A 15,328-nucleotide genomic window follows, 5' to 3' on the forward strand; every position below is an offset into this window, starting at 1 on the left:
ACCCTTGACATTCAACTATCTTAAAACCATATTCTACACTTACTCTGTAAGCAAAGCTCCCATGATATCAATAAAAGTTTTGCATAAACATTTTGCCCTTAATGATTAACACAGAACAATGTTTTTTAACTAAGAGTTTAGCTTCCTAAGGGAAGCCTAAACAAACCCAGGGAAAATGTAATATATACACATAGACATATTAAATGCCAATTATATATATTGTACATACTTAGCGTTTTCCCCCTTACACTTTGGACAATTAGAAATCCATAACTATTATTTAATACTATAGCCAATAGAAGGTTTTTGCCTACTGGTAGGATTATAACAGCTTGCACTTCATTGTTGAAATATTTGCGTACATTTTTTGTTTTAACTGTATCTAGTGTAAAAACAACCATTATTTCAGCTTTGCTAAGTCTACTGCCCAAATAAAGAAAAAAAATGTGAAATTGAACCACAATATAAACTATAACAAAGAAATTAAAAACCTGTGAATAATACACTGACAAAACAAATTGAATTTAAAAATCATTGTGTTCAAGTTACAAAAGAGACAACTTGTGAACATCAGGCTTTGGTTAAAAACAATCAAAAGTTTATTTAATTTGAGGTGTATGATTTATTTTGCTCCTTGTTATCAATAATGGCAATTTATCTTCCGAGGATCACTTTGCCTCCAATGTTGCATACAAACAGCAATGTTTCATTAAAAACAGTTATCTTTTTTTATAGTAAAACCTAAGGGAAGCAAAGGACATATGCAGTACATCATTCTAAAAATAATTTAATTATTGCTGAAACAGTTATCAGTTCAAAAGAACAGATATGAAACTTATAATAAATATTTTTCAAGAACATTACAAGAAAGAGGAGCTAAAAAAGTAAGTTAGGTATAAACTGAAACATGAAGCATAGCTTAGTTTTTAAAATGTTTTCAAGAATGAGGAAACAAGATTTATAAAATATTTATATTCTGCTAAACTTTTACCATACACATATGCCTTAATATGCAGAATTTGTAAGATGTTGAGACTATACTCAAAGTATTAACAGCATTAAAAGAAGATGGAATTGTTGACTATTTTAAAAGTGTAATTTTTAGAAATATAGAATATGTATATAGAATATGTACCAGTCAACAGTCCACATACCTATTAATGTGGGCATTGCTCCCCTTATCTCAGAGGATAGAAAGACACATGACTATGTGGTAAGATATGTTGTATTTATACTTATTTACTTCAGTTTCCCTTGTTTTCTGATTGGTCACCAACCCAAAGTAGTATTTTCTTTCAGAAAAATCAATCCGATTCAGAAGCATGTACTTCAAGTGATCTGCCCTACTTCTCAAGGGGAATCAAAATACAGGAACACCTTGTGAAACTGAAGACACCACCATAATCTAATCAGAAGGCTAATCACTACAAGGATTTCAATTTAAGTGTCTGTTTCATTTACATTGCCTTTTGAGTGTTCTAGAACTATGGGGAGTGGGGAAGTTTTCAAATTAAGCTAAAAGATCCTACTTCATTTTCGTTGTACAGAGCAATGAAATAATCAATGTGTTGGAATTTAAGAACCTCATTTCCCCAACTGGTCCAACCAGGTTGCAGGCAGCGAGCAAACAACTCCAAACATTCTGCATCAGGTTTGATATATTTTGTCAGAATCTCTGTGCAAAAGGAAAAAAAAGAAACAAAGATGATGATGAAAAAGGAGTGTTTAAAAAAAAAATCAATTTCCTCTGAGCTGTTGGGAGATGAAAAAAGGAATGTTTCATTAAAAAAAAAGACAGCAAATTAATTTCAAGGATTTCATCAACCAGCTTGACTATTTATAGTCAGAAAGTCATTTGAAATAAGTGCCCTCGAGATTTTGAACAATACTGTCAAAGCCTTCAATAGCCCTGATTTATCGGTTTTCATTTGGAGTCAGGGAATGAGGATTTCAGTGCCTACATAGGTGACTTTTCAATTTTTCAATATTGTCATCATAACATCTCCTGAGTACTGACTTGACTCGCTTTTTTAATACATGGACATTCAAAAAAGAAGTTTTCTTTCTTAAAGAGCAATTGCTTCTGATTATTTATTAGGACTGCAGTGCTCCCCACCCTTCACAACACAAAAAGGATAGAGCAATTAGAATCATAGAATATCAGGGTTGGAAGGGACCTGAGGAGGCCATCTAGTCCAACCCCCTGCTCAAAGCAGGACCAATTCCCAACTAAATCATCCCATGAATTAGTGATGACATCCTGTAAAAAGGTGAAAGAGAAACACCAGTTCAAGCATCTAGTAGTTAGTAGGTAGTTAATACAGAGACGACGACTTCTTCATAACACTAGAACCATTGTATCCTGGAAGCATTAGGAGAAAAGTCTATAAAAGTGTTCTTTCCTTTAGTGTTACAAATATAATCACATTTCTTCTACAATTTAGTATTTTTTAATGTTTAAATCTAAATAAATTGGTATTTTCTGTTAAAATACCAATTATTTCACTTATTATGAGGAATATTTGGTATGGGAGGGGCAGGGAAGGTATCTTGATTCATTGATTTTATCTGAAAGGCATTATTGCAAATATTTCTTACATTTTTGAATGGGGTACTTGTCAGACAGATCAATATAGCTCGCTGCTGGGTCAAAGGGATTCTTAATTGTTAAGTTTCAGGGAGAAGGTTTAAAGTACAAAAAAAAAAAAAGCTTATTAAGTAAAAGGGTTTAAAAAGTGACATAGTATGTAGGAGTGGGAAAGCCTGAAAAATACCCCCAGAACAAAAATATGCCCCAGCAATGTAATTTTAACTTCTGACTGTTACTGACTAGAAAATTGAAAAAACTCCCCCTTTCTAAACTTTCCTCCAGAACTCATTCAGAATTTTCACTATTCCTCATGAAACATGAGGCATAGAAAACAATTCATTATTATAACAGGCATTTTGTTACCTGAACTGATCTCTCCTCTCACTATCATTTCAGAAAGTAGAAATACATCTGATCAGCATACATCAAAGCAAAGGTGAAAACATTTATGGCCAGAATCCATTGTTTGATTTTCGGGTCAGAGTTGCCCATCAAAGAATTACACTTTCAGGTAGGTGGCCACTTGCAGATTTCCCATCTGTTCAAATGCACATCATGAAATGCTCCTGCTGCTGGAAGATGAATATGCTCCCAAAGATCTACTGTGTGGCAATCTTACCACATGCTTTTTCTACCCAAACGTTTTCCCTTCTCTGAAAGCTGCAACCCACTTTAAACTCATTCTAATATTTTTAAAATATCTAAGGTTTTTTCCCTTTAAAGTTTCCATACCTCTCATATTTTGGTACAAGCACAGGTCATGTAGTCCTGCCCCAACTCTTAAAAAAAAAAAAAAACCCACAGAAATTCTACAGGTGACTTATTCACACTGGGGTTTTTTTTGCCACATAATACTGCTATTACTAATAATCTCATATTGGAAAATCTATTCCTTCTAATAAGCAGGCTAGAAAACCTAATCCAATCTAACATTTGCATACGAGTCTAGCAGCTTTAGAACAAAATGTGCATTCTGACAGCAAGCCTGCTACACTGCTCACAAGCATTTCCCTCCCTCTAATTAGACAGCTAGATAGTACTCCTCAAAAAAATGTGCCAATATCATTTTGCAAAGCCACCACCTTAAGAAAAAAACAAAACAAAAACTGTCATTCTTTTCCATGCTCTCTTTAGTTAAGGATTGTTTGTGTACTGATCTGCTGCCAGTATTTTAACAAACGTCTCCTAAAAATCTATCCCCCTGGTCATCTAAGAAAGCCCATGTAAGAGTGAATCTCTAAAGCCCCAAGCTTTCAATAAATTCTCCCTGGGCAGAATTCTGCTCTTTTGACTTCAACAGGGACCAGCACATGCAGAGCTTATTGAAACATCAGAGCTTTAGTTTCTTTTCCACATTTAAAAATAAAACCCACTTTTTATAACCAAAAAATCCAAATAAGAAACCATTTGGCCAACAAGGTTTTATTAAATTTATATTTTCGAGTACTTGTATTTTGTTCCTAAAAAAATTAATTTTTATATATATATATATATACACACACACATACATACACACATACATACACACACAGAGAGAGAGAGAGAGAGAGAGAGAGAGAGAGTGTGTGTGTGTGTGTGTATATATATTGATGATGCAACAGGAAATCCAGTGGCACTAGTATTACTAATTATCGAGCACCAAAACTTTCATCTTCTGAAAAGAATTTTAAAATACCTACTATCTGACACAGCACAAGGGAGAAATTACTTCTGATAGGGATTTAACCAGAGGTGCGATGCCAACATTTCCATCAATTTTGGCGACAGAATTTAACCAGGGGTTCCTAGGAGTCTCTCCCACTTTCCCTTCCCCTATAGCCCCTAAAGATCCCACTCCAGAACATGATGACTGTGTGCACAGATGCAGCCAGATTATATTTACAATAATTCAAGCTATCACAATATAATTTTTCATAGCTTGGATTGGGTATTTACATAATCACATCAGGCAATAACCCTCAGTGCAATGAAAATTAGCATATATAGAGGGAAATAATATGGTCGTATTTTGTTGGTATAAAATCTAATGCCACCAGTTTACCTGAACATTAACTTTCTATTTTAAGCTATAAGTCCTACCTTCACAAGTATATGTTAATATACTCTTGGGACTGATCTTTAGACATTAAGCAAAACTCTTTAAGAGAGTTAAATTTGTGCTTAGCACAGGACCAGGAAAGGGTGGGGAGGGAGTGTTGTGGGTTGGGCAAAGGTGGCATTATACCACCTTGCCTTTGTCTAAGCCTCCAGTTGGCTGAGTTCCAATTTATGCCTGGCTGCCAACAGCCCCACAGACTATTGGACAGCAGGGTATCACATGGGACATAAGGACTTCTTTAATTCCCTCTCAGGCATGTCTCTACAACATGGCTCAAGGGGGCAAAGAACTGCTACAGGAAGCAGGTTTTCTCTGGGCTTCCAATGCTTTGCTCTGCTAGAGCAGGGCAAAGTGGCTGGGGAAGACCCAAGAATAAAGCCCAGGATTTTTAAGTTGGCTGTCTCTTCATAGCCAATAACTTCTTTACAAACTGTGGAAGAAATCTGAAGTCTCAAGAGCCAGTCTAGGAACCTGTACAAAAACACAAAAAATCCCCAAAACATTATTTGAAATTCAACATTGGTCAGTGTCCTCCATGTAAGAGAGCCACCCTTTATGTATCCTAGCAGCAACAATGAATTGAACTAGAAGGAAAACCTGCTGTTATTTGAAACAAAATCATAAGTGATAAAATTTCATTTTAAAGTATTTGCATAAACCAGTTTAAGTACATCTATAATGACATATTAAAGCTGTGAGCACTAAACGCAGAACATGTATCACCAGAAACCCCTACAGTCATGATTTCGTAGTTAAATGCACTGCAGGAACCCGAATGTCTCCTTTTGATGGCTTGCTTTAATTTGCATCTTCCTCTTCCCCCAGAGAAATAAATTGTTATAATCAGTCATTAAATGGCTACGTATGTGCCAACATAAAACTTTACAATACTAACAAGAAATCAAGTGCCAGACAATAGCAATAAATACTAATATTTTTGGCTTTGTTGCTACTTAAACAAAACACAAAGAATGTGTGTGTGAGTCAAGTTTCCTTCTCCCCCATCCCCAAACTTCAGCTTCTGTTCATATTGTTCTAAATAATCTAGGAATGTGGATCAGCTGCTCTCTACTGGCAAATCTAGAATACTGCCTTAAAAAAAACAAACCAAATAACCCTGTGTAATACTACTACAGTACTAAGAACATCTGCAATATCTTTAGACAGAAGCAACACCTTTATTCTTTAATTTTTGCTGTTCTAAGAGTAACCTTTACTTATTGCAAATATACATGTACATTAGAAAAAAAGTGTGTAAATCACTGGCCAGATGATCTGTTCTCAGTGGTAAATTTATTCTTCCAGCAATAAAAATGAATAAAGCACAATAGGCGTGCAGCCAGTCTCCAAAAGAATTTTTGGCATGTAATATACTCACCTTACACACATCTACATCAGATATTATGTGAAAGCTTATTTTATGTACCTTTAAAGGAATATGATGTGGAACTGTCAAGTGGTGCGGTAAGGCTGAAGAGCACAGTGAAACAATGGTACCCAAAATGAGTATCTTTTTTTGCAGTTCTGGAACCACTACAATATGACTGACTATAGTTTTTACTGTTCATGTTAATGTCAACACCTTAATGTGGTGTTTATTGGTCAAAACTACCAAACATCAATGTATTGAAGTATTTTTATTGTTTTTTCATGGGCAAATATTTTTTCCAGCAATGATTTTGCCATGTGCGAAATAGCTTAAATGGCAAATATCAACATTTTGCAATATACTAACGTGAAATGTTTTCAGATCACATTCTTAATTGTCAAAGTATCTCATGAGTGATAAGTTTTATATTTTCAGTTAAAATTTGCTGAACAGATCAGTCTCACACTGAAGATTGTCTGCCTATAGCACTGCTCTACAGCCAAAATGCTTCTGAAATAAATGTAGTCAAACTTTACTAATCCTGGGTCACTGAGAATGAAAATGGTGCTTAAAATTGTTGATTGGCTCTAGTTTTCAAGATATGCTATTGGGTCAGTATATACGACCCTTGACTTGGGAATGGCGGAGGATAAGTGAGTTATAAAGGGAAGGGATCTCAATTTAAACCAGAAATGACTAAAATACATCTTTGACTGGATCTATGAATAAATCTATGACTGGGTTTGGACAGTATTTGCTTTTTAGGCAAAACAATGAATGATGCAATCTGAAGCTGGTATTGCGTCATACATGATATGAATTGCATCAGGTTATTCCTAGAAGTCATGGATGATGCAATCATAACGAAGCATACATCACTCTGCTGAACAAATTGCCCTATATCAGCTCTAGAAATCATACAGTGTCGTGCTCTCTTATTTGTCAGTGTTTGATTTTGCAAAGGGACACATTTCTGTTTAGCCAAAGTGAGCAGAGATGCCTCGTACTTGTGTGAACAGTGCAGATAACTTCTGCTCTGTTTGTGGTGAAGTGACTTTTGCATCACAAAAGCGCAGTATAACTACTATGGTTAAGAAAGCCTACCACCTTTATTTTGCTGCAAAATTGGAGCTCAGGACAAGAGGTGGGCCCCACACATATGCTGCAACAAATCTTCGCCAGTGGTTGAACAGGAAAAGGAAATCTATGCCTTTTGCAGTGCCAATGATTTGGAAAGAGCCAACAGATCATACCAGCAATTGTTACTTCTGCATGGTGCCTCCAGTTGGGAAAGGTGTGTCAAAGAAGAAAAAGTGGACTGTGCATTATCCAAACATTCCATCAGCTATACGCCCAGTACCCCACGGAGAAGGACTGCCGGTTCCTGATGCACCAGAATCATTCTCACTTGAGTCAGACGAGGAAGAGGAAGAGGATGAAACTTCTGGTCCTGAACCATCAATGTCACAGGACCCACATTTTCTCCCATCCTCCTCCTCTGAACCACACCTCATAACACAAGGTGAACTGAATGACCTTGTCAGGGATTTGGAACTACCCAAGAGTAAGGCAGAGCTGTTGGGCTCCAGACTACAGCAGTGGAATCTCCTGGCAGGTGATGTTAGGGTTTCCATGTTCAGTGACCGTCAAAAGGATCTTGTCCCATTCTTCTTCATGGAAGGTGATCTTGTAGCCTGCAAAAACATCGATGGTGTGATGACAGCCCTCAACATCGTTCACGATCCAGATGAGTGGAGACTGTTCATTGATTCATCGAAGACGAGTCTTAAAGCTGTTTTACTGCATAATGGCAATGTTTTGCCATCAATTCCAGTTGGTCATGCAGTCCATATGAAGAAAACCTATGACAACATGAAACAACTTTTGAGGTGCATAAACTATGACCAACATCAGCGGCAGCTTTGTGGCGATTTGAAGGTTGTTGCTCTCTTGCTTGGTCTGCACACTGGATACACAAAGTACCACTGTTTTCTCTGCAAATGGGATAGTCGTGCAAGAGATTACCACTACATCAAGAAAGATTGGCCACTCCGAGAGTCATTGGAGCCTGGGAGGAAAAGTGTTCAGCATCCACCACTTGTTGAATCAAGGAAGATTTTGTTACCACCCTTACACATCAAGCTGGGTCTGATGAAGAACTTTGTCAAGGCCATTGACAAAACACAAGCAGCTTTCAAGTACCTCCGTGGAAAATTTCCAAGGTTAAGTGAAGCTCAGATAAAGGAAGGTGTCTTTGTTGGTCCTCAGATTCGTGAACTTCTTCGAGATGATGCATTTGACCATGCACTGCGTGGCAAGGAAAAGACGGCATGGAAAGCCTTCCAGTTAGTGGCAATACATTTTCTCGGAAACAACAAGGCAGACAACTACAGGTTGTTGGTGGAAAACCTCCTCAAGGCATACAAAAGCCTTGGTTGCAACATGTCACTAAAGATACATTTTTTGCACTCTCATCTAGATTTTTTTCCACCGAACTGCGGAGCAGTGAGCGACGAGCACGGCGAGCGATTTCACCAGGACATTGCAACAATGGAGAAACGCTATCAGGGCAAATGGAGCCCATCAATGCTTGCCAACTATTGCTGGACAGTGACAAGAGATGCTCCATTTAATGAATACAAGAGACAAGCCAAGAAGCGCCGAGTAGACACTGAATAAGACTAAACTATGTACAGAATAGTTTTTTGCCTTTTGTTTCATAATAAATTTTATTTATATAACCCTTTTGCTGATTTTTAAAGTGTTACATAAACAGGACAGGTGAAATATTATCATGTAAAGCAACCATAAACACATGAAAAGACCTAGGTTTACAATTTATGATTAAAACTCTACTATCTACACAATATACATAGACATAAAATGTAAAAACTTAAATATCTTAGAAACAGTAGCCAATCAGTTGTATTAATTGTCATATTTGAATTCAGCACATCAAAATACATAATAAATAGCACATTTTATCTCTGAAGCAGACGACTTCTCAAAAATTGTAGACCAGTGTAGTTTGTACTACATAGTGAGCAGATATAAATGTACATGAATTTTTAACACAATACTTCCCCATTTGTAAGCTTTTGTACATACAATGTAGCCTCTAGTCCAGTGGTCCCCAACCTTTTTGTGGCCAGTAGCACATTCATGTTTTCAGAAGAGTGTGGCGAGCGCCAACAATTTTTCAAGGCTTATTTTGTATTTGTACATTAAATAATATGAAAAACATCATATTTAATATTTCATAATATATGAATCCAGAGAGAAGAGAGAAGCTGGAGAGAAGCCGCGAGGACAAAGAACACCGGCGCCCGCAGCCCCGGAGTACTCTGTCCCCAGCAGGCGCGGGGCCCTGGCTTCTCTCCCCTGCTGGGCACTAGGCGGGCCCCGCGCCTGCCGGGGACAGAGAACACCGGCGCCCACAGCCTGTAGCCCCGGAGTTCTCTGTCCCCGGCAGGCGCGGGGCCGCGACTTCTCTCTGGCTTAAGCTGTGGCCCCGCGCCTGGCAGGGACCGAGAACACCGGCGCCCGCAGCCCCGGAGTTCTCTGTCCCCGGCAGGCGCAGGGCCGCAGCTTCTCTCCCCTGCTGGGCACTAGGCGGGTGCACATAAATGCCCCAGTGGGTGCCATAGTGCCCGTGGGCACCGCGTTGGGGACTACTGCTCTAGTCTGTCTGGTAGAAGGTTTTAATTTGTAATTGCCTATGCATGCAGTACTAACCTTTTAAATATTCTAGAAACTAGCTTTTTAATTCAGTGACACATGCATAAGTCAGTGTTAGAGATCATAATATACAGCTTCATATTATGAAAATGCAAAAGCTATGAGAGAAAGCAGTGGCCTAATGAAGTAGTGAAGACAAAGTCCACAAACAAGTCCTTGCCTCTGCACTGGAGATGAAGAGCACATACAGGGGTCTCGACTGAAAATAGCAGATGCTAGTGGAAAAACAAATTGAAAGATCTGTGAGAGGTGCACTTGATTTTCATGGGACATGTAGCTTCTTCAGCCCAGTCAAGAAATCTACCATCAAAACATTTGCTGACATGGCGAAAAAGACCAAATTTAAGTCTGGCAAGGGAGGGACAATCACAGCAGCTATCAGTCTTGAAATTGTTTTCCGCAGAGCCCAATCCTTAGCAAGATACAGAGATGATGTTTCAATACCAACTATTCTTAGTCTCCCATGTCCCTCTTACATGCTGATGTAACAGTAAGAAGCACAGACAAAGCTGAATTAGGGCATCAACTGGAAGCTGAAGCTGAAAGAATCCATGAGCTAAGAGCATGCAACAAAGAAACCACAGTGTATAGCAGAGATGCCATGGCTGTCATACAAATGATGGCTGGACACAAATTCCACACATTTGATGAACTGGCTGCTGAGTACTTCAGGTACAGAATTAGCTTTTAGGACCTGACTGAAGTCTGACAGAAAACTGCAGAAAGACAGCACCAGACAGGATCTAAGGTTAGATGTAAGAAATACCAGGTGACTGGTGGACACTCTGTGCTTTCATGTTAAGAGTTTTTAAACATGTCATCCAAGAAGCAGTTACTTGTAAAATTTCTTTGTGAATATACGGTTCAAAATGCACCTGAGAGTGTAGGAGTATGCCAGCACAAATACTCCTTCTTGCTGGATGTTTTCTCAATAGTGAAGTAACGAAGTCCATCACCACTAAATGTGTCGAAGAAGCCCAATGGATCTAAGCTACGCAATTTGAGTTACGTTCGTAGCATAACTCAAGTAGACGTAGCTTAGATCTACTTACCGGGGGGTCCACACTACGCTATGTCGACGGGAGACACTCTCCCGTCAACTCCCCTTATTCTTCTCGTTCCAGTGGAGTACCAGAGTTGACGGGAGAGCGATCTGCAGTCAACTTAGCGGGTCTTCACTAAACCCGCTAAATTGACCCCCGGTGGATCGATAGCCGCAGCGTCGATCCACCGGTAAGTGAAGACAAGCCCCAAAACTTGAACAGTACTCAAGAGGAAGTGGACACAAAGATGCTTCTGCACACTGTATGTGCCAGAGTGGCTTTCGGGTTTCTTAGGTTCAAAGGAACTATAACAATTAGATCATCTGACACACCTGATTTGGACTGTGCTGTTCACTACTTTCCAAAAATGGAATATGCAGATAACACGTGGCCTAAAACAGGCACCACTACAAGCACAACTAACAAGCGTTGCTTCATACTTGTGCACACAATTTGTGGCACACTCACTCCTGACTTCCGCAACATACCTCCTGCTGTACATGCATTAAGAGATATAACTGTCTCATCCCTATTTGGTATTGGGGGGGGGAAAATCTGTGTTTAATGTTGTCAAAACAAAGGGAACTTACCACTTCAGAGATCTTGCCAAATTGGGAGAGTCTGACAGACAAGCTGCAATTTCGGCAGCAAGGCAGTGCTCTATGACCAGAGCGAGAAAAGGAAACCCACAGAGACCTGAATTGTTTGCACCTCAATCTATTTATCAAAAAGGAAAAGTCACTGGCCAAATTTCCCCCATGTGAGGACCGTTTTGAATAGCATGTCAAAAGAGAATCTTGCCAAACAAAGATTTGGATGTCTTCGCATATAGGTAAACCACATATTGGATCATCATTGTAGCATATATGGAAAAATGTGTATGATCTACTTCCTGTATTCTTCACTGGACTAATGGCATCCCAGCTTCTGTGAGACCTTATTTGTGCCTGTACCAGTAGGCATTGCTCTACAGTTAAGTGTGTCTATAGTCAGAACAATCTTTCCTTCATAGAACTGCATACATGCCTAGGCAAGGAAGACTGTGGTAACCCACACACTCTCAATAGAGGTCAGGAAGATGATGATAATGATGTTGACTAGAAATGTCACTAGTCGCATTTCAATGATACCAGTACAAATTTATTATTAGATTTTGTTTTACCCTTTAGATTGTTGTTGTGATGCTTTAAAGTCACAAAAAAAAAATCCAATTTTGTGTCTTGAAATAATACATAGAGTAATTACACTAACAAAAAAAGGCAAATATTTCAAAATGGTCATTTTAATTTGATGATAGTGTCACTATTTATTCCTGTGTCTGTGGTAATGGCATCACCTGACAGCTCTGCATCATCTCTCATCTTAAAGTAGACATAATAAGCTTTCAAAATGATGTATGATGTGTGCACACATAGTGAGGGGTACATTAAGTCTACCAACTCATGGTGCCTGCCACTCGCCTACAATGGCATTAGTACCAGATATATGAGTGACAAGCAAGAAGCACACAAATGAAAGATGAATTCTAATCATACTTACTTGACTATAATTAATTTTGCCAAATCCATGGCTTTAAATACTTTTGCTAATCCCCAAAGTATAATATTTTGTTTTTAAGTCAGTTTCAGACCTGAATTCATACACAGGAATTCACCAGTGTCATTTCTATAATTTGTATCAGACACATACAGTATGAAGGAATCACTCTAGTACAGGAATCCTGAACAATCTATACATAGCAGTGCCACCATCCTGCACAGTGTTGATATAAGGCACTAATGCAGTGGTTCTCAACTTTTGTACTGGTGAGCCCTTTCACACAGCAAGCCTCTGAGTGCGGCCCCCTCCCCTTATAAATTAAAAACCACAAATTTTTATATTAAACACTATTATAAATGCTGGAGATGAAGCGGGGTTTGTAGGTGGAGGCTGAGAGCTCACAACCCCCATGTAATAACTTCACGACCCCCCTGAGGGGTCACAACCCCCAGTTTGAGAACCCCAGCAATAAGGGAAATCAGACATTTTGAGATGCAATATCACCAGTGACCTAAGTCATTTTTGACAGAATTGGATGCCTAACCAACGTCCGACACAGAAACGAGACAGTTGGCTGAAGTTCAATCCAAATAAGAAACTGGTGGGTAGGGAGAAGCCTCTGGAGGGTTTGGTAGTGGTGGGGGTTGCATCTGTTCCCTCAGGGGTTCTGTCTGCTCCCCCGATTCCTGCATCTACCGATTTCAAAATTGCCCACTCTCCCCCTGCAATAGTACGGGCTTTGTGCACCCCCTTTCCCCATGCCAGGGTCTCTGCCCCCCATTTCCCCTTCAGCACTGTCTCTATCTTCCCTCCATCTCCCACCCCCCCAAGCAGGATCTCCCTTTCTCAGCACCATGCCAGGGGTTCTGTTCCCCTATTCCTCTCTTCCCCCACACCATGGGTCCTGTTCCCACCCATTCCTCTTATGCCATAGGCTGTGTGACTCCCCTCCCTCAAATCATACTCATAGAATCATAACAGTGTCAGGCTGGAAGGGACCTCGAGAAGCCAAGTCCAGCCCCCTGCACTGAGGCAGCAGCAAGTAAATCTAGACCATCCCTGACAGGTGTTTGTCCATCCTGTGCTTAACCTCCAATGACTGGGAACCCACAACCTCCCTTGGAAACCTATTCCAGAGTTTAACTACTCTTAGATTTAGAAAATAGTTCCTAAAATCTAACCTAAATCTCCTCTATTTCCGATTAAGTCCATTACTTCTTGTCCAACCTTCAGCGGACATGGAGAACAATTGATCACCATCTTCTTTATACCAGCCCCTAACATATTTGAAGACTTTTTTTAACCTTGTGTCTTTGGCCAGCTTTTCTATACATGTTGCTATTTTTGTCGCTCTCCTCTGGAGTCTGTTCAAAGTACCTTTATTCCCCCTGGACTGGAAGGGAGGGGAACACTTCTGCCTCCCTCCCCACCACAGAGCAGAAGTTGTGGAGACAGGACACTAGAAGGGAAGAATGAAGCCTTCTTCTCTCCTCTCCCTCTGGCTGCCCCTACTGGCTGAGCATCTACACCACAGCTCCCATCAGGAAGAGAAATGATTTCTCTTCTGTCTGTCTGGAAGACAAATCAGTCAAGGTGTCAAACACATTAAATTCTATTGGGAGGATGAGCAAGGGTTATGCTGGAAGGCATTAAGGGGTACCTTCAACAAGTTGTTTGATCTACAGACAAGTGCAGAGGTACCTGAAACTGTGGCTTCGCTGAACAGATGACAGCAACTCCATATGTTCCCCATTTTCCCCCAGATCAATAGGGTTCTGCCCACTGATAACTAGATCACTCCCTGAAATTTTGGAATTGATCTGATGCACCGTTCAAAAGTTATCACATTACATACACTCAACTCGACTGCATTTCTGTTTGTCTGTAAAGTCTTTCCAAGTTTGGCCAGTAAAGTCTTAAGAGGTCTGAATCCTGGCTGCTTCAGTGACCATGAGCCTTGCAATCATGTAGATCAGCCCAGGAACCCCTGTTAATCAACCAGAAAGACTTAGAATATAAGGCTCATTGCAGGACATTGCTGATAGATGGTCATGGATTCAAGCTTGCTTATATTTCAGATTACTAAATTGTGCCCAATTACTTGTCTCCAGACACATGTATATTAACACACACTATTAACAACAACAAAAAACCCTCCAAAATAAACACTGCAAAAGGAGTTGAGACTAGTACCCTAGCCACGGACAACTCTGCTCCTCAGACACAATGCAACTTTCTACCATAAGAGTAAATCTTGACAGTGCAGGAGACAGAGCTTCTTGGGGGCTGGTCCAAGAATGTGGAACAAATTCCCACAGGAACCAAGAATCACCTCCAACCTAACCACCTTCCACTCCAAGTGCAAGGCACACTTCTTCAACCTGCCTTCTATACCAGAAATACATAGCATTGTATGCATATGATTTTTAACCCTACCATAACTAACACTACACTGCACACACAATTTTCTCCCTCGGGAGAGGATGACCTGAAGAACGAACTACACATGACAAATGTTAGTCATGTCATTTAATGGACCACTGGAAGCTGCTCAGATACTACAGTAATGAGGTCAGTATAATTACCTATATAGAAGAGTAATCAAATTAGGATTTTGTCAGAAGTGTGTATGGAGAGAAGGGTGGGCTAAATTAAAGTTGAAAGACTTCTACTTTGCACACCCTGTCACCAAGTTCTCACCACATTTAAATTCAGTGATTTAACTCAAACTGATCTCATTTATGGTGGTTCAAGGTGAGAGACACAGTCTCTCCAACAGCCAAGACCCAAACCAGTTAGAGCTTTATAAAATCCGTCAGTACCTGGATTTACACCCAAAACCTAATATGGATTTAGTGCAGTGGCCAGGGAACGAGTCTAACAGGTTCCCTGTGGTTACTGGCACCTCCTGCAGCAGATGGAACATGAAGAGTCTTCAAGTATAGCATATT

At 39.7% G+C, this 15,328-nt stretch overlaps 1 protein-coding gene across 3 annotated transcripts in view; it reads right to left on the reverse strand.

The window, feature by feature from the left end:
• Window positions 1-1,248: 1,248 nt before the first annotated feature.
• METTL4 (methyltransferase 4, N6-adenosine) overlaps window positions 1,249-15,328 on the reverse strand; it is a 33,118-nt gene continuing 19,038 nt past the window's right edge. For all 3 annotated transcript variants that reach the window (XM_065397868.1, XM_065397870.1, XM_065397871.1), the window contains exon 9: window positions 1,249-1,675. In XM_065397868.1, coding sequence (XP_065253940.1) covers window positions 1,506-1,675 — 170 coding nt within the window. In that variant the 3' untranslated portion in view covers window positions 1,249-1,505. The remainder of the gene's footprint in view (window positions 1,676-15,328) is intronic.

Source organism: Emys orbicularis, chromosome 2, assembly GCF_028017835.1.
Source record: "Emys orbicularis isolate rEmyOrb1 chromosome 2, rEmyOrb1.hap1, whole genome shotgun sequence".
In the NCBI taxonomy this organism is placed as follows: Eukaryota; Metazoa; Chordata; order Testudines; family Emydidae; genus Emys; species Emys orbicularis.